At 49.3% G+C, this 25,662-nt stretch overlaps 1 protein-coding gene across 2 annotated transcripts; it reads left to right on the forward strand.

Moving 5' to 3' along the window:
- The first annotated feature begins 614 nt into the window (after positions 1 to 614).
- Positions 615 to 24,693, forward strand: ADPRH (ADP-ribosylarginine hydrolase). Of its 2 annotated transcripts, XM_080375200.1 has the most exons (4): positions 15,334 to 15,530; positions 16,396 to 16,742; positions 23,083 to 23,443; positions 24,186 to 24,693. In XM_080375200.1, the coding sequence occupies exons 1-4, from the start codon at positions 15,463 to 15,465 to the stop codon at positions 24,571 to 24,573; spliced, it is 1,164 nt and encodes a 387-aa protein (XP_080231326.1). In that variant the 5' UTR covers positions 15,334 to 15,462; the 3' UTR covers positions 24,574 to 24,693. The 2 variants fall into 2 exon arrangements, with proteins under 2 accessions (XP_080231327.1, XP_080231326.1); XM_080375201.1 differs by lacking the exon at positions 16,396 to 16,742 and having other exon boundaries at positions 615 to 15,530.
- Positions 24,694 to 25,662: the final 969 nt, after the last annotated feature.

Consider the following 25,662-nt stretch of genomic DNA (forward strand, 5'->3'; position numbering starts at 1 on the left):
GGTGTCGAGCTGAGGGGACAGTCAAACTGAGGGGACAGGAGGGTGTCAGGCTGAGGGGACAGGCAGGTGTTGGTCTGACAGAACAGGACAGGGCCCTGCCCACGGCCAGCAGGGGTGAACCTCAGTGTCTGGCACCACTGGGGAGTCTCAGGTTGGAGTTTAAAATGCGACCAAGTGAAACACCTGACACTGGGAATAATCCTGTAAGATTGTATTTGAAATTAAAATAATGAAAATCATGAATGAAAAGGAAATTAAAATAGCATTCCAACATCATTTCAGGCCCAGCTGGATGTAATCCATCAAGTTCAGCTACATAAAGAAAATTTAAAACAGATGTCCCGAGCTGCGCGTGTTGTGGCCATCATGGCTGAGCACCCACACGGGGAGTGGCTGCTGGGACCAGATGGGCTCCAGCAAGCACCCACCAGCGCTGGTGGGACAGGCAGGGGGAGCGCCTGCCTTCCCAGCACCAGGCCCCCTCCTCCAGCAGGCACCCACCGCTCACCCATGGCACCCACCGCTCACCCATGGCACCCATTACTCTTCCATGGCACACACACTGCTCGCCCATAGCACCTATGGCTCACCCCTGGCACCCACCACTCACCCACAGCACCCATGGCTACCCATGGCACCCACTGCTCACTCATGGCACCCACCGCTTGCCCATGACACCCATTCATGGCACCCACAGCTCACCCATGGCACCCACCACTCTCCCACACAGCACCCATGGCTCACCCACAGCACCCACCACTTGCCCACAGCACCCATGGCTCACCTGTGGCACCCACGGCTCACCCACGACACCCACCACCAGCCCCCTCCCCCTGCTCCCCAGCTCGCCCAGGCTGCGGACAAGGCAGGGGAGAGGCACGGGCCATCCCTGCTCTAAAGCCTGGAAGGGCAGAGCCCTTACAAACCTGAGCAGCCAAACAAAACCAGTCTGAAGCAAATCCTAAGTACAAAACCAAACCACTTATTTACTAAGAGCCCGAGGGAGTAAATACATGCTAAGTGATGTAGATATGTACAGATACTGCACACCCTCCTGCAAAAACAAAACAAACCCCGGTACAATGTAAGGGGTTATATTTAGCTGTAATAATCACAACGAGAGAGTTACACACCAATGAAACCCTGATCTTCCTCAAGGAAAAAAATAAAGTGCAAATGCAAACTGAGATTAAAATCATTTATTTCCATGCAGATTTCTGGCTTGCTGATTTAAATTACTTTGATTTAAAGCAAATGCCTCCTTTTTATCAGAAATGATTTGCCGCTATGTTGCTCCAGTTTTTTCCCAGTATAGCTTCCTTGAATTAGATAGATTAGATGGACTGATTCAGAAGTGAATTAGGCTTATTGGATCGTAATATAAATCAGAGATTTATTTTGACATAATTAACTGGGCGGTATTCTATAGAGAAATCAAACATCAGAACAAGAACAGGTTACAACTTTTCTGTAGAGAATAAATTATCATTGTGTATGAAATGGCAGAGAGGAGGTTGCTGCTGAATCAGACTGGGGCTCTGTGTCTCTCCATTGCGAGGTTTCCAGAGCACGTGTTTTGTGATTTGGGTTCTGATTGAAATCCTGTACGCTTGTACTCTACCTGTGCATTTTCTAACAGGACCATGGGCACCATTCGCAAATGCAGATGATACTAGGACCGTGTGTTTACATGCAAGTGTTTCCATGGTACTCAGAGAAGAAGAAAAAATATCATTAATATAGTCTTTCATACATTGTTTTCTAAGCCCTAGGGACTGCCTCTCTGCGAGTCAGATGGGCCCATGCACTTTCTACTCCTAATCTAATCATGTATCCTGCATCATTATAGTTACTGGCAACCCTGTTATAGCCGTACAGTTTATCATCTCACTTTCATTTTAAATTCAAGCCCCCCCTTTTTTTTTTTTCTAATATTTCTTCCATTAGCATATTACAACTAGAATGAAACTCCAGCCTATTACATCCTCATCTGCATTTCTTCCTCAGGGTTCAACCCTGCTCCTCAGATGAGCAGTCCCAGGGAAAGCGATCGAGCTCATCAGCTGCCAGTCTGGAGCAGGGAGGCATCATAACCCCTTCTTACCCACAGAGGAACCCAGAGCAGCTAATTGCTTCATTAAGGCTGCCTAGATTTTAAATAGGCAGCTGAACTCACAGATGTTATTCTCAATCAGAGCTCCATCTCTTTTTCTAGGTATCATGGCTCTTGATATCTTCTATGAAGAGCTCCCTGACTGCATTAACAGAGAGAATGTAGCGGTCAGGTGCTTTGCTCTGCTTTCATCAGAGGCAGAAGTCATAATTTTTCCATCACTTAAAGCTTCCCTAAGCCCGTAGCCCTGATTATTAGAAGGCAACTCTTCAAGGGAGGAGGTATTATGCATCCTTAGGATGCTAACAAAATTGAAGGACTCGTACATATTGAAGTCCAGTTCAGAGAAGACTCCTTTCTATGAGCACTGCAGTGGGAAATATAAGCCCACTAATTCACAGCAAAATCACCACAGGAATAATCTTTCTTGTGCGCTTTAATAGGCCTTCAGCAGTTCACCTATATGTGCTCAAGAAACAGGTTGAAACGGGTAGAAGCAGCACTGCAGCCTGAAAAGGGAAGCTTGGATTTAATGAGAATGGGCCTTTAAATTCTGCTAAAAACAATTACTGTGGAAAAGAGGAAGATGTGAGAGTATCACACACACCACATCTTTCCTCTGCTTTCACACAAAACCGTTAGGAAAGAAGCAGAAAAGACAAGTGAAATTTTGCAACATGTGTGCTATGTAGAGGAAATTAACTTCAATAATCAGCACTTGTGGTAGAAATCTTCTGCACTCAAAGGGAAGGCTGTTCAAATATACTGCTTCTAGATTTCTCCTGCAGACCCACTGACATCACCAACTTTTTCCGAATGGCAGAGCCACCGCTGCAGAAACGTACTTCCAGCACACTCAAACATCATTATTTTCAACATCTGGAGACTGGTAAAAAGAACAACAAAAAAAAGCAAAACAACCTCCCCCTGTTTCTCAGTTGACATCTCAGAGAAATATCAGAAAGGGCAGAACTGGGTAAATACTGAAAACCAAAACACAACACCTACTCTCTGGTGAAGATTCATAACCACATTCCCTCCTACAGAACTGGCATCCCTTTTATTGTTTTTAATGTGAACGGACGTTCCCATCTGTGTTAATCTGAACTAAAAGCACATCCCCATGATTTTAACACAAGAATGTCCGTGTTGAATGGGAAGTATCCAAGATGTGTTTCCAGAGAAGTACATTACCAAAAAAAATGGTAGTGCAAGTGCCCCAAAATCATGTCCCACTCTGGACCCAAGGAATTCCTCTCTGGACCTGTGAAAGTCATTTTAAAGCTGGGAGATGAGCTCAGAGCCAGTGTTTGCCCCTGTACAGTGCCCTGGGCTTGGTGCACCATCGTTCTGCAGCCTGTCTGGTGTGATGTACACTCCCAAGATCAGCGGTCCTCTGGCCTTCCAGAGTGGTTTGTATGCCGTGGCAGGCCTTTCAGAGGGCTGACATGACAGCTTTGCACTCAGATCACATCCAAGCATGTGGGGAGACTCTGTTTCCCCTTAGCACTCGGCTAGTCAAGTCCACAGATTCCTTACCTCAGTACTCCAAAGGGTGCTTCACGAGACCAAAGCAGTCACCGCTATCAGAGTCTGCTGGACAAGTATCGCAAGCACAGTGCTGGGGCCAGAGTCCAGCGATGGCCAGGGCAGGCAGCACTGCCTGGCACTGGACCGGCCATGCACAAACAGATAACGTGCTTTGGCGGCGTGGTGCATTAGAAAGCACAGGCAGTATATATGTCTGCTCTGCCATGGGAAGTCAGGAGTGACCAATGCAGTTAAAAAAAGTCTTCTTATGTCAGAATTCAAAGAGGGGGGAAATGTGGGAAATTCATTTAAGTAAGGTAAATGCAAAATGCGCCCACATTGTTTGGCAAGTATTACTTTGATCCGACTACTGCGTGGATATTTGAATTTTTACTGCTGAAAGCACCAGGGCTTTTTGCCAAAACCAAAGTTGCCTTAACAATCTTGGATTGACCTTCTTGAATTACCCTCACAGCCAGCTGCTGTATGGGACCCACTCAACTGCTGTACTTGGCTGTTGTGAGGCATCACTGTGAGTGTCACCACCATGCAGAAGAGCCCGGTGTGCTCACAGGGTCCACACAGGAAGGAGCGTGCGGGTCTCTGCCCTGCTGCACGCAAGCTGGCACTCACAGTTGCCCTCATCCACACACCCTGCCCTAAGGCTGGTTCCTACAAAGCTCTTCCCTTGCAGCAGGAGTGGTTCATCTGCTCCTAAAAGAGAACCCGATCTTGCACAGTTTCCACACGAGCATGTGAAGATAACGCAGCAGATACGCTGGCTCTCCTGAATAAAGCAGGCTGTGCTGCCTGCAACGGCAGTGCCAGCTCTCCCTGCCAGGGAGTCACAGCCTTTGGCAGCAGCAGGCTGTGAAGACGACATGGGCTGATTATTTTTATTTTAACAGTCGCACCAGCTATTTCAGCGCAAGTGGCTCAAACTTAGTTGCTAGCTCTGAGTTACTATTCGTGCTGGTTGCGTAGTCGGCCTCTGCTCACTCATAAGGGGCTTGTTCCTGTTTCCACAAGCAGCTTAGGCTGGCAGGGCACGGCAGCTCTGCGGGAGCTGATGTGGCTGAGATGGCCTCATCCTGACTACCTTCACTGCGGCCCTGGGGCAGAGGGGACAGCACGGCACCATGTGCAGCAGCACTGGCTGTCACACCAGGCGAGCAGTCAGGTAGACACAGCTGAAATGCAGCCCCTGTTAGTACACGCTGGGCTGTATTTTCCTTTTTGTGTACTGTTACCACAAGAGATTTAAGTGCAGCAATAAGCAAGCATTGAAGAGGGACCCGCCTGACCTCAGAGGGCTGCTGCATGATACATCAGGGTGCACGTTTACAGCACGCTCCCTGCCCTGTTCTCCTGCCCCAGAGGACTGCTGGAACCCTGCCTCCCCCCACAGGCAGGGCATCTGCGCTCCCTGCTCTGGGCATCAGCAGTGCCGGAGTGCAGCTGAGGACAGCGGGTCCCTGGAAAGCCTGCCTAATCAGGCATTTTACTATTTGGCACAAGTGACTGCACCATGGAGAAGATGATTTTCTATCTGGTTCTTCTCCAGACAGGACAGTGTTGCTCCATGTTACCTGGGGAACAGCGCCTGCCCTTGCATTCACTGGGGTGAAAAGTGTAAGGCTCTGAGTCAGCTTCAGAGTGGACCACGTGGAGGTGAGGTCTGAGGACTCTGATCCTAGAGGTTTTGCTGAGGCCCATGGAAGTTCAAGCCGTCCTAATAATAAAACCACAGTGCCAATGACAAATATGATGACGTGCAGATCTGAAAACGCATGTGTAAAAGGAATGAATCATGGTATGAAGTAGCGTGTTTGAGAAGTAGCTCTTCAAGTCTGTCTTCTTACATGAGGTCTGCTGGGCGTTTGTCCGGCTAGCTTGAGGAATCTGTCAATAAGACTAAAGGCTGACAATCTGTAAGTGGCTTTTGTGTGTCAGAATGTTGTTTTGATTTTAGCAATCCACTGTTGATTCACATGGTGCTTGGTTCCTAAGATGCAGGCTTGCAAAAATCCCAAGAATTACTTCCATATGGTTGATTAGAGAGAGGGACAAATCTCACCCTGGAACATTTGTCCCTCAGTGCCCCCTTGGAATCTGGTTCAACATGCTAGCCCAACAAAAAAAAAAAAATTAAACAAACTTGTTTTTCTTGGCCATCATTATGAATTGCATCAATTTGCTGGAATATCAGATGAGTCCAAGAACCAGAGTCAGCAGTGGGATCTGGTGGACTGAAGGCAGAGAGGAGGGACAGGTCCCTGTTGGCAAAAGTCAGGCATTAAATCAGCTCCGACTGTCATATATAATCTCACCCAAACCATTGTGTTTGGACCTCTCCTCTCAGAGTGGAGTAAGGCACATCATACCCGGTGCCCACTAACAGCATGTAAATAAGGAGTTAATTAGAATTAATGAGCATGCTGTATCTTGCAGCCCAGCTTCCTACCTGCAATTTCCCCATATGGATGAGCACAGTGTCTGTAAGTGTGAATATCATTCTGACACAGATCTGTGTATATAACGCAACACTGATTTCAATGGGAGTCACACCCAAAGAGCGGAATTATACCCTCTATTAAAAACAGAGCTGAAAGCACTACCTGTAATCAGCGCTGCTTGGCATTGTTGTCCTCTGCTTTCCTTGTGGTTAGGCTTCATTTTAAAGGCATTAGCTCTGCTGGGATGAAATGTTATACACCAGATATGGTTTAGACTGAGCTACTAAAAAAATCCACAAAAAAAAAAAAAAGAAAAGAAATAAAAAAAAGAAATACCTATTTCTGAGACTAGCTGTAAGAACATAAGAAGCTTTTTTCCCTTGTGCTGAGGTTGTGCCTGTATATCCTTACCAGGCTCTGGCTCATTTCTGCGCTGGAACAAGAAACTCAACCTCCATCTGCAGCAAGGTTGTGCTGGCAACCTGCAGATCGACCACTCCTCGCATCAGAGTAGTTTTCTTGCCAAACACATTTTTTGGCAAATTTGATTATTTAGAGACAGCTATGTATCTGTCCTTGCTGATGCATCTGCAGACATAGCTCACTCTAGGGTACACACAAATCAGATGGCAACATGGGAAGTGCAAATTCGGGGCTTTCAGGAAGAAAGACTCAATTCCAGAAACCTGCCAGGTTGACATTTGAAGGTGGGAGGGGGAGTTCAGGAGAAAACAAACAAAAACAAAAGCCCTCAAAGCCTAAAACAAGAACCAAACCTGAAAACATTTGAACCTCAAACCTAAACGTGGTGGTGTCCAACTGTTTTTTTCCTTTTCCCTTTGAACCTAAAGAAGACTGATTTTCTGTAAGTGTGAGCCATGGGACTTCCCCCTTTACATGGGTATCACACTTTCTTGATGGAAACCCTTGGACTTCTGGGGCATGGGTGCCTTTTACTTGGTTGTGCCTTCCTTCAGAGGCACCATCCACTAGCTGGAAGGTTCAGGTGAGGCTGTCTGTTGAATTCAGCTCCTCCATCAATAGATCATCTTTCCACTTAGGGCACTGGGAGAGGGTGAAGACTGAGGGGAGACCCAAGGTCTAAACATGCTCATGAAAAGCCATGAGAAGAGACAAAGCACTCCCATAGCACAGATGCTGTGTTTGGCCTGTTTGGCAGTTGTGCTGCCCGTGCCCATGTACACACGGGTTCCCTGCCTGGTATCCCACAGCTGACCCCTGGTTTTCAGAAGTTTGCAACTTTTGAAAGAAGGCTGCACCATGATGAGGGCCTTTAGAAGGTTGCAAGCATCACCAGCAACCCTAGGATCACCTTTGGAAATAAGTTTGAAGCAAACACATCCGGAAGAGCTCTCCCAAAGCACGCAACCCTGTCACTGCTACCACGGGAAAGATGTACCCCAGGGTAAGGTGGCCCACTGAGGAACGGACACCTGGCATTGCCAGCCCCGTTGGGTGAGTGTGGCTTTGCAGTGGGCTCATGGAGAGGTGCAGGCTCGGACTCGCTGCCCCCATGCCCTGGTGAGACACTGGCACCATGCATTTTCCAGCATTGGCACCCTGCTGTCACTTCCACCCTGAAGCCATGCCCCTGCACACCTCTGTGCGCTGGCCATGCTGGTTTTGTCTCTCCCCACACGGAGGGCTTTCCCCCCAGCCTGGTCCTCTGTCAGCCTGGCAGGGCTGCCCAGCCACCCTGCATGCCCACTGCAGGGGCCCTGCGCCTCCATCGCCACCCAAAAGTGCCTTTAAACCAGCTGGGGACATCTCCTCTGTGCTCACCTTCTTTTTCTTGGCTACACTATGGTGAGAACTCATCATGAATCAATAAAAAACACCCCTTCCTTTGTAATTTCTGAATGGCAGGGGATAAGCTGGGAGCCAGCTTCCAGTTCCTCTGCGCGCACAGGCTTGCACTCCATGCTGCTGACTTTAATCCTGTTTCTCCTATTCCAGCCCTCGCTGCCATCAGCTCCTCCTGTGCTGTGCCCTGCACAATCTCTGCAATGACTAGCCCTTCAAATCTGACTGAATCTGATTAGAACTTGTTTTCCTGCTGGATAAACAAGATCACCACTTTGAGGAGCATCGTTAATAACCCCTTTCCACCCTGCTCGCTTCCCTTCAGGCACAACCTCCTAACGTCCTTTCTTTAGGTAAATCCTTACAACGCTCACATTAATCCCCTGTTTCTCCAGCTTAATGGCTTTGCCCGTAGCGCTGTAAGGACTGCCTTTCTGAAGTCGTCTGTCTACAGAGTCAATTATTTTATCAAAATGAACCCACTACGATAGCCTGGCATGAGATAGCCTTGGTAAACTGATTTTGTACTTTATCTCATTTCCCATTTACTGAGCTCAGGCTAGTTGGCTGCTTGGAGGTCCCAGCTCACATACCGCTCCAGCCTTGGTTTCTTAATGACAGCAATGACCTTTGCTATGCTCCTCTCTGCTGGTAGAAATTCTTACCACCAAACTGTGTTTTCACATGCCAGTTCCTGAACTTGGGGAGGACATTGCCCCTCGTTTCCCCCTACCACCACCCACAAGTACAACCACCCCCCTTCCAGCAAGGAGTGTTATCAGCTCTTCTGGTTTCCTTCCTCCTGGCCACGGGACAAGGTGCCTATGGGCGCCTCATGCCAGCCTCCTTTATGGCCGGACACATTTGTGTTAGTCCAAACATGGCCTCACAGGTTTCATTATTGCAGCCAAGACAACTTAAGCCATGCATGGCTAGGTTACATCAAAGCAGCTGGCATGTCAGGGATATTCAGTGGAAAAAATGAGAAGGCTCTGGAGACCAAGGATGGGATAAGCAACATTTCACATCCCAAGCACCAGTCCCAGTGCAAGCAGATGACTGAACAGCATGCAAAAAGATCTCACACTTCTCTGCCTCTTACAGCTCCTCAGCCACTCCAGCACAATGGCAGCTTTGACAGACTGGAGACCAACACATTTCCCACATCCAGCAAATGCCTGGTCTGACACGAAGCCTGACCCCTGAGCTCATGCTCTTGTCACATCCATGTCAAACATGAAGATGCCCTGCGCTCCCGCTGCTGAAGGTTTGGGGTAGAGCACAGGGAAGGGGTCTTCGATACAGAATGAAAGCACAAGTGTTCTTTCCTCCTCTGCTGCCAGCAAAGTGGCTGCTTGGAGACAGTACAGAGCCACTGTCATTGCGGGGTATGGACTGCAGCAATGACATACAAGAGGGGCAGCATCTTTACTCCCACTTTACTCCCACAGCTGGAGTTGTGATTTTCTTAGCTTTCAACTGACTTATGACAACACGCGGTCTGACACGTATCAGCAATCAAGTATGTTTGGTTTTTTTCCCCAAACCAAATCCTCTCACACTGTTTTGCAGCTTTGTGCAGCCACATACCTGACAGATCAGTGGCAGACCATCTCCTCCCAGATCTCAAATGCTATCTCAGTTTTAAGAGCAAGAGGTTTCACAGTTAGCAGCTTCCTTTGCCTAGCAATTGCTGTCAGGATTAGGCCCGTCCCTTCTGCCAGAGCAGGGCCATTGCAGGAACACACCAGAGGGCTACCCACAGCACAGCGGCGTCTTTGGTGGCCTCAGAAGGCTTCATTCCCATGCAAGTTTGCGTATGTGCATGGGGTGAGGGTGAAATAGGAAGAGGGGAGGCCAGCAGTCGACGTCCTTTGCAACACATCCCCGCTCCTCCTTCTAGGAGGACTTCTCCATGCATCAAGGCAACGTCACCATCTAATTGCATCATGCAAAGTGCATAAGTACAGAAAGGAAACAGGCAGATATTTTTAAGCCTTGTCAGACCAATGGATAAAACAGAACATTCGGTGATCTTGTTCATATGTTCCTCTTCTGTCACACACTAGCACTTCCCAATTCTCTGAAATCCAATTCATGAAGAATCAAATGCAGAAGTAACCTTTCAAATGTCATGTTATGCTGTCCCTAAGCTTTTTTCCACTAATTCTCATGCCCCTTTGTTCTTTTGGTATATGGCTAAAAGTGGGTGTCATTCCCAGGAACGGCAGTGTTTTGGAGGGAGCTGGTGAAGAAATAGCCAGGAGAGAAAAGCAGGAGAGAAGGCTCAGGTCACAACCTGGCATCACAGAAATCCCTGTGGTGGAAAATAACCACCCAATCAAATAACTCAAAGCCACCAGAGGGCTTTTCCTAACCTAGGAAATCATACCTAGGATTTTGCCTAGTCTCAGTTTAAGTCATTCAAGCTGAGGAAAGTCATCCTTCAGCTTGGCAGGTCCTGGTGCTGTAAGCACTCCCCGATAAGCTAACGGGAATATCTATGCACCATTCCCATCAGCCTGCTTCCCCAGACCTCAGCTAGTGCCTCCAGCTCTTCCTCCTTCAAGTTTAGCTCTCATGCCTGCACAGTGTCTGAGATTTCCTTAGACTGCTTGAACACACTTGCAACTTGCAGGCAGAAGAAAGAGGAGACCCTACTCCCCAGCCTAGTTCCTTTCCCACCCTTATTTCTACACACCTTCCAACCTTCCCTTAGCTCTGTTTTGGCAGGATCGAGGGCCAAAGGGGCTTTACGTTGCAGGTGGTTGACCCTTGTGGCAGGAGGTAGATGTATGCAGCTGGGATGATGGAAAGCTGGAGGGAAAAGGAGGTGTGGTAGTTTTTGGAGGAGACTGGTAGTTAATTTGCCTTTGCTGCAGCGTGGAAGGACATGTTGCCTGTGTGAACCACATGTGCTTGGCCGCATCTGCTGCTGTTCCAACACCAGGATCCTCAGCAGAGATACAGCCAAGATCGTGAGAGACACTGTGCTTTCTGTTCCAGAAGGCTAAACCCCCTCTCCTGTAGCTGTTCTTCACATTCCTCACACCTGACACATCTTTCTGCAGTGTAGACTGCCATTAGGTTCCCCAGACTGTACCTTTTCACACAGAAAGGAGAAACCTGTTCTCCAAGCAGAAAGCACTTTTAACACTCTAAACATTGCTGCTTCTGCAATGCAGGAAGAGCATCACAGTTTTAAAACATATAGCATGATGAAATCTCCTCCCTTCCCATTGCCAGGCAGCTGGCTGCATTTAACCCGCCACATCTTGCTAGGGCTTATCTTCATTGGCAAGTTCCAAGAACCTCCACATTTAGCCTGCCAGTGGCTGTGAGTTGACAGTGGTTGTAAGGCAGGCTTGATGGGCCTCTTTGCTTGCAGGCATGACACCCCTCTGACGGGCTCCCCTGGTCCCCCTGCCCCAATGTGCTCAGAAGTGACAGAGGCGCAACTGCCAGCAGCTTGTGGAAAGAAAGCGGCAGAAGGGACAGCGACGCAGGGCCACAGATGCCATCACCCTGCAGGTGGGGAGCACAGTGCCAGCACTGGCACACAACTGAAAATGAAAATGTCACTTGATGTACATCAGGGAGCCTCAGATCCAGTGCTCGAGCCAAACTCCAGGCCCACAGGAGCTGGCTGGGATTGCTTCACTGGCATCCCCAGGCTCGAAAGCAGGACTTGCAGCCTGCTGGGGAGGTCCCTGTCCTCACATACTCCCGCTTACCAACACGCCAGCTATAAACCTAATGCAGGGCCAGTGAAGGTCAGTTTGCAGTTCTTTTTGCCAGATACGGACATGAGAGTGATGATCACAGGCCTCGGCTCACCCAGGAGATGTTCCCTGTGTCACTGACCTTGCTGATTGTCCCAAGCTGGCATTGCAGTGCCTCTCTCTGTTGTAAATCATTTATCTTGCTTATCTTCTACCCTGCAGAATTATGGTTATTTGAAACAGTTATACTTGTGTGTGTGTATGTGTGAGGGGGTGTGTGTTTTAAAATTTTTCTTTTTAAATCTGTGTTAAAGAGGGCTTTTGGAAGCATCCTGAGGAGAGTGGTAGGTGCCACACAGTAATTTTCCACCACTTTCCTTTTGCCCTGGGCATCAAGCCAGGCCTGCTCTCGGACAGTTTGTTGAAGGACGCAAGTCTGGAAACAAAGAGGCAGATATTTCTGCAGTGAAGTCTGGTTTCTTGAATAAGAGGCTGAAGCCCAGTATTCTCTGAAACCAAGCTGGTTGCCCAAAGGCACGTCTTCTGCTGCCATATTGAAAACTTGCTTCAGCCAAGCCCTTCAAAACCACTCTTGCTGTTCCTCACATGATCCCATGTCTAGGCGAAGGCATCCCTGCAGCTGGCTTTGCCCCAGACACAGCCTGTGTTTGCAGCCAAGGCGCTCGCCACCTTTTTCAGCTCTGCGTCCCTGGACAGGACAGATGGACGAGAGGGACCCCCCTGTCACTACCATGGGAAGTCAGGCAACAAGTGAGGGTGACCGCCCCACCAGGGTTAGCTGGAGGAGGCAAGGTCCTGCCATGCCCAGGGCGAAGGAAGTGCAGAGCCAGAACCTGCTGCTGCTGCTGGGTGCCCATCCCCTGCTGCAAACATCCAGCCAGAACGAGCACAGCAGCCCCGAGCATCCTACAACGGCGAGCGTTTCCCTCATGGGTGCATGTGGGGTCATGCATCGCTGCCTCACCAGCGATTGTGGCCCAGGCTCGCCGCAGTGAGCTGGTCAGGTCCCATGCAGACCTCACGTGGCATTTGCAGCCCCTGTTTTGAATGCCCCTGTTACAGCGTATTATTATTGACTGGCCAGTGACAAAGACTGACATGCACCTGGGGACTCAGAATTAGGGTAAGCCCAGAAATATTCCCCACTCAAAACACATGCCTGCTGTCATTACAGAGAAAAAAGGGCTATTAATAGAATGAGAGACTGTTAAGAGGTTGGCATTGGTCCAAAATGAACATGGTTGAGGGCCCCAGAAGATCCTGTGGAAGGTCGCCTTTGAACCTGGGGGGCAAAGAGAAGATGAATAGGATGGGTGAAAAATGAGAATCCCAGATGTTCCCTTGCAGTCCCATTTTGGGGACAGCTGTAGGATGCAGAACAGGGGCAGTGCCATGTTTAAGGGGGTGCACCATGCCAGTTTAATGTTCATTTTCTTCCAGCTTTTGGCCTGAAGGCCGCATGTAGTTCTGAGGAAATGTCCCACATAGTCTAAACCAGTACATAGCTCCAGCGCTGCAGTGCTATCCTTCACAGCCCCTCCAAACAGGAGCCCTCAACCCTGGGTTCATCTAGAAAGGCACATTTTTTTTAGTCAGAAAGAATTACCCTTTTTTTCCAGATGAATATGAAGGAAAATTCTGAGTCTAAGCGAGTACTAACCACAGTGTCCAACACATGGCAGGGGCATGTCAGCGAGCTGCTCCAAGGTGGTACTTTCCAGAAGGCATATCCTGGCCATTGGTCCACCGCAGCCTAAATTTTCATTAAAGAAAAAATACAACAAAAAACCCAGAAAGGTGAAACATGGTAAATTTTTAACTCGTTGCATGGCTCAGCACCAGAAGGCCATCCTTGCAAAGAGGAGTGATTCTGACCACCTCTCCACACCATGGGGTTAGTCAGGGCAATGCTGCCCTGCACCATCTTGGACCTGGAGGTGCTCCCTGATGGAGAGTGCTCTCATCACCCACCTCATGGCCATCCCATGGGAGTCGCACGAGGAGATAGATCCCTTCGGGATCAATGCATGCATTCAAGCCTGAAGACTGCTGCTCTCCCCACCCCAAATTTGCAGGCTCCTGCTGACGGGTCATTGTCTTCTGTTTGTCAATGAGGAGCCCTTGAAATTTTTCTGTGACATATCTCAGATGTCACTTAACTGCGTTGTGCATCCTGGTTTTGGTTTTTAGGAAGTTGAAAGAGCTCAGGAAGCAGGAAACAATGACAAGAACCAAAGACCTCAGTGCCGCAGTTACTTTGTGCTGATGCAGAGGCATTCGCCCATCTTCCTGCCCATTGGGGGAAGACTGCAACTTTTCCCTCCGCTCCTCTGCCCTTCAGGCCACCACAGAAGCTGTTCCTCACACCAGCCAGCCAAAAATGGGCCTGAACATTAAGAGAGAAAACCCCTGCTTTGCTTTTAAGCACTGCTCCAACCTGATTAAATTCAGAGCCGTTCTATATAAAACAACAAGATGCAGAGAAGCAGAAAAGGTCAGCAGGCACCGCTGGCAGTGCTGAGACACTGGCAGCTTCTGTCCCCACTTCCTTTTCTGTTATTATTTTCTCTACCAGATGCTTCTCAAGCTCCACATTTGCAGCAGGGTGTGGACGAGCAGGGCACGGTGTACAGAATGCCCAGCCGCTGGGGCAAGCACTCCTGGCCAGCCCTGTGCCCTCAGCTACCTGAAATCCCCCAGGGCCTCCCTCCAGCCCCCCACTCTTGCTTGCCCCCAAATTCCCCAGGGACTCTGCTCTGACCCAGCGCTACATTTGCGATTGCCCTGAAATCCCCCAGGGCTGCAGCTCAGAAACTACCACCACTTTCTCTCATAAGCATGGGGAGGGGGATTTTTTTTTTTCTTCCCTGCATATAGGTTTTGGTACCTCCTGGTATGAACTGGGGCTCTGGAGAGAGCTGGTGTGACCACCAGTGGGTAAAAATTTTCGTCCTCCGCAAAATGCAACCCTGGCCGTGCTCAATCCTGTTTCTTACTCCAGCTCCCTGCTGCTGTCCCTTCCTCGCCTGCTCGCTGATACCCTCAGCCACCTAACCACCACCATGAAAAAGAAAGGATAAAGCAAAGCAATAGGGTCACCAAGCGCCTCGGGAGGCACCGTAAGGCAGCAGCACGGGACGTGGCAAGGACTGGCCCTGGTTTGGGTGAGGCTGGGGTCACCAGGGAGCCGAGCTGGGCCATGCTGGGGGGGGGATGCTGCCCCCAGGACACCCAAGGGCGAGGCAGGTGCATAGGTAACGACCCCCAGTGAAGGCTGGGGGGTCCGCGCAGGCTGCGGTGAACGCAAGGTGAGAAAAGAGGGGGAAGGCAAGGCAAAGCTGGAAAGCCCCCGGGGTCTGCCCCCAGCGCAGCGGCTGAGCGGGGCACAGGGCTGGGGCTGGGCCAGGGGCTGCTGGCCCGACCAGCGAGCAGTTTTGGAGGAAATGCTGAGCGCGCCTTTCATTTTTATTTTTATTAAATAAACTACTAGTTCGCTTCCATGCGGTGACTTCATTTCCATGCGGCAGCTTGTTTCCCGGGTCGGCTGTCGTGCTTTTAAGCGCCGAGAAAGAGACAATCCGGAGAATGGAAGGACACACGGGGCTCCCTGCCGAGCTACCAGCCCCGCGGCTCGGGGGCCGCCCCCCGGCCGGCACAAGGCGGCAGCGGCCCGGGGGGAGCCGGGCCCGCCAGCCCCGGTCGCGCCGCCCCGGCAGGCCGCGGAGGGGAAGGGCCGGGCGGAGCCGCCTCAGGCGGCCGCGGGCAGCCGAGTCCAGCGGGCGCTCCGCCACGTCGGATGTCCCCGGGGAGGTGGCCGCTGCTCCCGGCCGGGAGCAGGCGGGCGTTGCTCGCGGGGCTGGCTGCGTAAGTACCCGCTGGGGCCGGGCAGGGCTGATCCTTCCTCGCCTCCGCCTCTCCCGACCGGAGGGGCCTGGCCGTGAGGCGCTGCAAACCCTGAGGAGGAGCGTCGGCTTTTCTGGGGGTCATCGCTGAAGCTACCCCCTGGCACGGCCAGCTCGGCCCGGACAGCCCCCGCAGCCAGGCCCGAGGCTCCCCCGCAGCCAGGCCCGAGCCCCCCCCGCAGCCAGGCCCGGGCTCCCCCGCAGCCAGGCCCGAGCCCCCCCCGCAGCCAGGCCCGAGCCCCCCCCGCAGCCAGGCCCGAGCCCCCCCCGCAGCCAGGCCCGAGGCCCCCCCGCAGCCAGGCCCGGGCTCCCCCGCAGCCAGGCCCGAGGCCCCCCGGCAGGCAGGCCCAGGGCCCCTGCGCTTGCTGCCTCTGCCAGGCCCCTCATCCCCACACAGGCTGCAGGAGCTGCCGGCAGCACAGCTAACCTCCTTGCCCCGTGCTGTGGGCTGCACTGAAAACAAGGGTGAACGCAGGTGTGGTGACATAACCCGCCCATGTTTCTGCAGTCCTGCCCTTGCTTTTTGGTCTTTGACCCGGCTGGGACCTGCTGTTGCCCTGGGCTGCTGCCACTGGCCTGGGAGGACATGGGGACGTGACCGGCTTCCCCTGGCCCAGGGCTGGGCTGCCCAGGGCGGGGCACAACATACCCACTGGTGGGGGCTGGTGGCCAGAGGTCCACGGGGAAGCATGTACTTTGAAGAAATGCGTCCTCTGAGGGAGATGGAAGTACTGGGCCAGGTGTCCAGCTGCTGAAACTTAGCAGTAGAGGCCTGAACTGGGAAAGATTTTATTATCAATCTCCTTCTCTTTTTGTTTCCCCCATAGTGTTTTCTGCATTGAAGCAATCCTGGGGCAAAAAGTGTGTCCTAAGGCAATGGAAAACTATGTGGCGTCGATGGTGCTGAGTGCAGTTGGTGACACGCTGGGCTATTCCAATGGGCGGTGGGAGTTCCTGCAGAGTGGCCCAGCCATCCACAAGGAGCTGGCAGAGATGGGGGGACTCGGTAACTTCAGCATCCAAGGTTGGAAAGTCAGTGATGATACAGTGATGCACTTGGCCACGGCCGAAGCCCTGGTAGCTGCTGGGAAAAACCCCATTTTAGCGCATCTCTATTCCCTGATTGCCAAGAACTACAAGGAGTGCATGAATGACATGAAGGGCAGAGCTCCAGGTAATCCCTCCATAGCAGTGTCTAGGCAGGGCTGTCCTCTTGCTAACGTGTTTCCCTTTCCTGCAGCTTGGAGCTGAGGCTGGCCTTGGCTCTACTTTTGGCTGTTGATAGCATTAACTGTATTTTGTGTAAAGTCAGAAGTTTTCACACTCATTACCTGTTTCAGCATGAGCTAAAGAGAACAGAGTAAGGCAAGCTGAAGTGGTTTGGGCTTCTCTGAACTAGATGAAAAAGATAATGTTTTCTGATGAAAATGCCCATGTTTACAAAACATTCTTATAGGCATGTTTGAGGGCTGGCCTTGAACTCAGGGAAAGGATGCTGGCTTTTGTGCTGGGGATGTGTCTTTTCCTATACTCAGTGGTTGAAAAATGCAAATTCAGTGATGTATAATGCACAGCCTGAGATGCTGCTGTGTTTTGTTTTTATTATTTATGTAGTATTACACATAAAATATATTTAAAGGCAAAAAGATCCTTGCTTGGAATAATGAAGTTTATTAAACCCAAAGTCTGCTTTGAGATAGCTCTGCATGTCTGCTTTCTGTGGTAGGATGGTTGAGCTACAGTTGTCTTTTCTGAACTGCGTACTTCCATCACCTCTCTTTTGTCTGCATAGACACAGTGGTGCTGAGTTTGGGTCGCAGGCAATAGGCAGTGGGGACTGGCAGTGTGTGGCACTATTCAGGAAGGGTGCCTTGACAGACTGCAGTAACTAAGCTGTATGCAACATTCCTGTAGTTCCTAGTTCACCCAGGGCTGCTGGCCCAGTGCCTCCCTGAGCACCCATCTATCTCTGTGTTTATGGCCTGGCCTTGAATTAAACTTAAATTGGAGCTACTGATCCTAGACCTCTGATTGGACTAAGGCAGGCAGTGTAAAGTATTCAGGAAACACTCAAATTCAGCTGTCCCGCGGAATGTTTATCCATTGAAAACAAATTGCCTAGACATGCGTATTTGGAGTGGTCAGAATAGATCAAGAATGGTCTGGATTGACATTTAACATGGGAAAGGCCAAATCCTGCATTGCTTTCTTAGAGCCACTGAGCACAGTGTGATAGAGCTGTGCATTTCCAAGATAAACCAAGTTGGAAACTTGAGCAGGAATTTATTCTGCTTATCCTTTCCACAGTGACCTCCTACCCTTGTGTAAAGACTAGAACTATCAGTATTCTTAAACACAGATAGTCTCCGTTGTTGGAGTAGCCTAGTTAATAAAATATTTAGGAAGGGGTAACGATGCTCACTAGGATAGCGGGAGTCAGCAGGTTAAACTTCCAAGAGATTCGCTGCTGTTTTGGCAAAAGACCATCTTGTAGTTTCCCCAGCTGATGGAGTCTGCCAAGGTGGACTAACCACAGCTGGTAGTGAGACAGCACCTGGAAGGTACTTTTGCCTCCATTATCTTTGTGACTAAAACCTGAGATTAAGAGGAAAAGAACCTAAAATTTAAATGTTAGTAATTAATAGCTAAGGTTAATAGCACACCTGCTGCAGTCCTGTGAGTAACTGAGCTACCACGTGCCAAAAACAGTTCCCATTTGGAAGTGAAGGATTTTAAAAGTAAATTTGATGCGGATACTAATCAGAGTGACAAGGAAAGGTCAGGTAATCTAGCTAAACAGAGAAATGCAACCTCTTTAGTGGGTCAGTAGACACTTAACCTTGTAAAATGTTGGGGGAAGTAGGGAAGGTAACCTGGAAAAAAATGGAAGTCAGTTGGGAATGTTCTTGCAACAGCGTTCTGGAGTGCTCCTGCTGCAGCCACAGGAAAGACAGTCTGCTCTGGGAGCTTAAATCCTGATACTTAATAGTTCAATGCCCACTGAAACACTGCCAAAGGGAATACCTAATGCATATCCTGAAAAGCTGTCTGCTGCCTGGAGTCTCTATGCCATATTGATAAATCCTAATGACAGAAGTTGCATGTTGATAACTTCTTTTGGCAGTTCCAAGTAAATGGATCTAAACTCAGAATATAACCCAAGGTGATGCTGTTCCGGGCAAAGTAAGTACTCCCTGGGGAACTGCAGTCCTTCAGGCTGAGAACGGAAAGTTGCTGCTGCAACTTTCACCCAACAGAGAAGAGATTGCCCCAGACCAGTGGGGGAAAGTCACATTGCTCGCCCACACAAGGGAGTCCAGACCTGAAAACCAAAACCCACAGTAACAAAGGGATTCCCACAACGTTATGAATCATCAGAGGGCCATGGAAGGGTCCCTCAAGTATGCTGCCCCAGGAGAGAACTCATTGTCTTAATTCAATGGCAGGTTAATTCCCTACATCTGTTAGTGCTATTTGTGATGGGCCACAGCCCTAAATTCATTGTTCTTTGCAGATAATGAAGCCAATGAATTAAACGCCACAAGCACAGACGTACTTTTTTCATGGTACAACTACATCTGCTTCCACAGCTCTCCAGGAAACCTTCTGCCTCAAAACTCTTTTCTTTGGTCCAAGTCTTCTCCCTGTGGAATTATTTACCACTGTGTGGTTGTTTTAACTCACCTTTTTTAATGTGTATTGATCGATCCCAAAGAACTGTTACTGTCTTTGCTCATGAAGAGTCTAAAGTGGAATGGAAGTCTGTTCCAGAAATAGCATCCAGTTCTACTGGAAACTTGTTGAGGTCTTTTTTTTCACAAAACTTTATTCACATGCTACTTTTTGCTTGTATTTCTTTTCTTTAGACCAGTACCCTCAAAATTCTTTTAGTTTCTTATTGTTAGTACAAAGGATTCCTAACAAGGATTTGGTGGATTTCCAAAACAGGATTTCCTGATTTGAAAACTCCTACAGCAGTTTTTTTTTTAAACCTGTTCTTAAAAAAAGACCTGACGTGATTTCAGCTTAGTCTTCCTAAATCAGCTTTCAAATGTTTTAATATTTTAACTGTTTAAAAGCATGAGGATAATACTTGTAATACTTCATAAATCACAGGAGTCTTAGTTGTTGTATACTGGTTTGTTTTATACAATTTTTTCCATTTGCAGGTTATCAGTAGTCATCTCTTAGAATAATATGCACAGGCTTAAAGCTGCAAGCAAATTGTATTGCACAATAACCAGTCTTTCTTTACAGTTTAAGCCTTGTCATCTTCCTCATTTTCTTTTGACTACAGTTAATGCCAGAACAATCTCACTTTTTATCAAGGACAGAGTTGTCTGGTCTCAATCTGCCCAAACATGTCCTGAAGAAATGTCTTTCTCACAGTTCCAGCAAGATTACAGAGTTCATTTTGCTTTTGTTAAGCAGATTTTGATTTTAAGCTACCTAGTCCTTTTGCTCTCTCCATTTCCCCTTGTCTTCCTGGCAGAAGGTTTGTTTTACCAGTAACAAATGAATAGGGTACTTGGCACAGCTTTTTAAAAATGTGGCTTTGTTTGACAGGTTCTTTTAAATGTCATGTCCTAGGTTATAAGTCATAAGTGCAATGCTTAGTATAGTTAGATTTTTGGAAAGTGCACCAATTTTCTGTTAAAAAGCTGGAAATTATACTGAATCCCCCTTAATGACTTTGATACATAGCAGCCAGCTATGAATTAATAAACTACATGAAAAGCAGGTTTAGAAGCCTGAACACATTCCCACTTTGAGACAACACGAAAACAAACTCCCAGGCAGCTCAGAGGTTGGTGACGATCAGTCCTGGCAGAGCCCAGCGCTACCCACACCACATGCTCTGCCTACTGCTTCTTCCAGCTGAGAAACACAGCCCTGCAATTTTCACTCCGTAAATCACCAGGAAGAAGGATGTGTAAGGAACATCTGGACTGATTCAGGGGTTGGCTGGCCATATGGCACCACAAAACCAGCAGATCTCATCTACTGGGAGGAGTGTGGTGGTGGCATGACGTGAGAGGCTGGTGTGGTGGCATAGCAGGCAGGGATGAGGCCAGTGAAATGGCAGGTCAGGTTCATGCCTGGATCAGGCTGCGGGGAATTCCTGGGAGCTAAAGTGGCCTGACATGGGCTGTGCTGATCGGCAACCCGTTTTTTTCCCATGGGGGGGACTGGCATAGGCTGTTCCCATTCCCAAAGTTGATTTTGGTTGACAGGCTTGTGGGGCAAATAGCCCAAAAGCCACAGGACCGAGCTGCTTTTTCAGTTTCAGACAACCATTCATGGGGAGCTGGTCTGCCTGTTCACACCGCACAGAGGGCTGTGCTTATCTAATAAGCCTACAATGCAACAACACTGTTGGAAAAGACAGATGCTAAAGACATTTAGACCAGCACATGACCTTATTCCTGACAACAGCCAACCATTATTTATTTTATAGCATGTCCAGAAGCCAATCTTAAAGGTATGCTTGGATATGGAGGTATTTTAGTTACAAGGGTGCTGTAAATGCCATGTGCAGGAAAAATAGACTGCCATATTCCAAATCCTACTGTCAAGTGTGTAAATGGAAGTGCAGAAGAGCTCTGCAGAATGCTTAGTGCAGTACCTAGCTGCAATTAGCTGGGTCCCAGGTCGTGGCGATTGAATTGCACCAAAGGTAATTGAATTTTAGAGTTAGATTAAGTTTTTTGACCAGGCTTCTTCCTTGCTATTCTGTTCTGTTTAGTTTAACTTTCAAAGTAACAGAACACCTCCAAGTTTTATCAGCTACCTATCCCAGTTAGGCAGCAAAGTATAGAAGCAACAGTCAAATTTTAGGGGTGTGAGCACGTCAACTGCTGCTGTTACCCTGTGTGTCTGAGAGAGGACTGGGCATGCTGTGGGCAGGAGAGGAAAGACTTAGTCTTTTGAGTCCGTGTCTGCCATTGTCCAACACATTAAAACTTAAATGAAGTGGCTTGAAATCTGCCCTTGATTTACCCTTCTACTGGAAAAGAAGTATTTCAGGTTTGGCGAGACGACTAGGAGAAAAGGAAGAAGAGAATCAAAGGTAATTTAATGTTTCAAACCTGTTTCTCCTTCCTTGCACACAAATGTTTGGCTTAGCTCTCAAACCGTGTTTCATGGTCTTGACTGGGGAAGCTGGCTAGGCTCTGAAATTTGGATGGTTTGTGCAGATGGCTTTGCCTGTTAATGTGCTGGACTAACAAGTGAGTTTCTGAAGCAGCACCACTGGAAGAAATAAATTTCTTTAAAAGTAAATAGAACTATGAACGAGATGGAGGTGAGGAAGGAGGAGTTACGGTGGGGCTTCCCACCAGAAGAGAGGTAAAGTTGGGCTAGGGTGTCAGCTCAGCAAGGAAAAACTGAGGAAGAGGGACAAAGTATATACAATCTCAAGTAGTATGCAGCTTGACAAAATGTTATTTCTTGTACTAGAAGAACTAGAGGGGAGTTTAAGGAAATTGTCAAACGGCAGTTTAAAACAGAAGGAAATGCTTTGCATAACAAAATCGTGGCTCTTGTTAGCATGGGATGTTAAAGGAGTCTGAGGGCATGCATGGGTTCAAGTTAAGGAGACCAGTTCATGGTGGCTACGTCCACTGGGGGTTATTGAACATACCACTTCGGATCCATCTTCTGACTTAAGCAGGCTGTGCTCTGCTGGAAGCCAGGCTGGTCTTCTTGGGGAACCATTGTACTTGCCTCATTTTTTTATAGCCTTTCTGTAGCTGTCTGTGACAGTGGGTGTGTTTGGAGACGAGCTAGTGGGCTGGACAAACCTTTGGTCTCGCCTAGTACAGTTGTTCTTCAGCTTGCTGAAGAAGAGTACAGTGAAGCCAGTTAGGCAGAGCCGCGTTGCGGTGAGGGAGTTACTACACTCATCGCTTTCTGACAAACTGAACTGCAGCAGGGGTGCTCTGGGAAACGTTTCCTATCAGTGAGGCAATGGAAAAGATTCCTGGGGAGCTTGTGGGGTTGCCTTTAAAAGGCCCTGTAAAGAGGCTAAACTAAAAAAGCAGAGGGACTTAGCTTTGCCTGGGGTCAGGGATCCTCCAAACCTCCTTTGTTTCTATTTATATATATCGATCTAGGTATCTAGATATATGTGTACTTAATATACCTAATGTATATATTATGTATGTTTTATAGAGAAGTTATTAAATAACATGAAATGGAAATACAAACAATGCAAATAAATTGTCAGTGGACTTTCTTGCCTCCCTAGACTTTTAAAATTATTTTCACAAACAGGAATTATCAGGTCTGCTTGGGAGTATGCAGGATGCACCAGCAATTTAAGGCAGGATACTTACGTGAGCAGACAACTGATGTTTTTAAAGGGAAGCTCAAATTCCTTACGCAGACTAATGCTTCCTTCCCCACTACCTTGCCTCTCTTCCCTCTGTTCCCCAGCTACGTGACCCTGACTCCTGCTGATGCATGTTTCTGTTTCTTTCTTTTCTTTCTTGGGCTCTGCCACTCCTGTCCAGGTGCCACGTGTACGGAAAACGCACTGAAGCTGGATCCAGGGCGGGCGGATGGCTGGAGGATCCCATTCAGCCCCCGGGAGGGAGGCTGCGGGGCTGCCATGCGCTCCATGTGCATTGGGTTACGTTTCTGCCACCCTGCTGAGCTGGACACCCTGGTACAAGTCAGCATCGAAAGCGGCCGAATGACTCACCACCATCCCACTGGCTACCTGGGGTCCCTGGCATCGGCCCTCTTCACGGCTTTTGCAGTGAATGGCGTGCCCCCCCCGGCCTGGGGGAAGGGGCTGCTGGAGGTGCTGCCACGGGCGAAAGCCTATGTGCGGGACACTGGCTTCTTCGTGGAGGAGAACATGGGGCAATGGTGAGCTGTGCTGCCAGCACCGGGTTGTGTTAAAATGAAAATGAACCTCACGTATGAGAGGCGAGTTCTGTTTATACTTAAGCTTCAGTAATCGCATTATGGTAAATTCCTAGAGCAGCACATGCCTGCCATGGGATCAAATCCATTCAGAATACCTCTAACTTACTAAAAAAACAAAAAAAGAAAGAAACAAAAAAAAAAAAAAGGCAGATTGGGTTTGGGTCATGTAGCTGTGACATTTTTTTGGCTAGACTCGTCATCTCAAGCAGCCGTGAGCTGATGAAAGCTGGGAAGCAGGGCTGGGGAGCAGCACCAGGCTTAGGGCTGAGCTCAGTTTGAAAGTTATAACCAAATCTGGCTGCAGATTCGGTGTGGCTCCGTGCACAGGGGCACAGACACACAGGGGCAGAGGTACTCGGAACTTGGGAGGATGACTCAGTTCTCGCTCTGAGCCTTTGAATCCTGTGCAGCGCGACAGCAGCAGGTGCTGGGCTGCATTCTCCCATGTGGCTGGAGGGAGGGGAAATCTTAACTCACTGAAACATGTCCTTGTGCCTCTTACTGTAAATCATCTCCCTAGTTTGACAAATGGGGGACGCCTACCATTTTGCCGAGCCATCGCTCCGGCCTCCTGATGTGGCTAGTTTTCAGCTGCTGCCTGGCGCGCCTGTGGGGAGCTTGAGTATATGCTTCTGCTGTGGGATGTCTCTTACAGCCCCTCCATCCCGTCTCCTGTTTGCAGGCATTACTTCGAAGAGCAATGGAAAAAATACCTGGCAGAGCGAGGCATATCGGATGGGGTCTCGCCGCCCACCTTCCCTCCCAAGTATGGTGTGGAAGAGAGAGACTCATTCTACACCTCCCTCAGCTATGATGGCTGGGGGGGCAGCAGCGGGCACGATGCCCCCATGATCGCTTACGACGCGCTGCTGGGTGCAGGGGACTCCTGGACAGAGCTGGCTCACCGGGCGTTCTTCCACGGGGGAGACAGTGACTCCACTGCCGCCATTGCAGCCTGCTGGTGGGGGGCCATGCATGGCTTCCAGGGGGTCCACGCCTCCCTCTATGCCCACCTGGAGTACAGAGACCGTCTGGAGCAGGTGGCCAAGGACTTGTACCACATTGCCTAGGCAGGGGGTGGCAGCCCCCCCCTGGGGCGTGCTTACCCCACCTGCCGCCCCTCACTTCCTCAAGGTTTTGCAGATTTGGTTTGCAAACCTGCTGGATTAAAGTGTGCAAGCGTAGCCAGAGCCAGGCCTCCTTTTTCTGTTTGTGCGTGCTGACTGCAGCAGGGAGGCCATTTCGGAGCTAGCAGTTTGTGACTTGGGGGTGGGGGGAGCTGTCACAAGGTGGTTTGATGGGAGCACACAACAGGCCCTCGAGCAGCCAAGCCCTGAGACACTCCTCCTCGGATGCACATTGTTTGGTCCTCAAGGGGAGCAGGACCACCTGCGGCAGCATCGCCAGCCATGCTCCAGCAGCAAGGGCAGGCAGCAAAACCCACTCAAGCTACCCCAGAGCAGGGTCCTGCCCACACGAGCATGCCAGAGGGGGGTCAGGGACGCACGCCCGGCCGCACAGAGCCTACATGGGCTGGCAGAGATGCCTCCTGGCAAACCGGTGACAGCTAGCCCAAGCTTGCTGCCTGGTACTGTCAACGGGGAGTGCTAGGGACACCGCTTGCCATCTCGCATGGAGCATCTGCAGAGCTAAACCCTCTGCTCCTTAACACAGGGACTACAGCAGATGTAGCCCAAGACAAACCTACGGGGGGGTGCAGCGGCACAAACAGCCAGTTGTGTCCGAGGACAGCAGCGTTTTCTCATGCAATTATTTTAGCAGAGGGTATTTTTTTGTTTTAAACGAATGTGGAAAAAAACCCAAACCCAACCTTACAGGTGCATTAGCAGTGCGTTTTGCACAAGTTCACAGCAGTTTTGCTGTACAGGTAAGAGTGTATCACGCTACTTCCCTATTTCAGTTACTGTGGGAGTTCTAGGCTACTGACCAAACCCTTATTCAAGGTAAAAGTGGGTAAAGAGAAGTAACAGGTTGCATTTTCATATCGACTTAAGCAACTTCTGCAGTGAACTATATTACTCTGCTTACATCAAAGTTACTAAAGATGATTTGCTTAGTATTCGCTATGGATAATTCTATTTAAAAAAAAGTGTTTTCTTCAAATCCAGACTATGACACAGCAAAGTACTACTTTCAGA

Source organism: Falco punctatus, assembly GCF_963210335.1.
Source record: "Falco punctatus genome assembly, chromosome: 2".
NCBI classification, from domain to species: Eukaryota; Metazoa; Chordata; class Aves; order Falconiformes; family Falconidae; genus Falco; species Falco punctatus.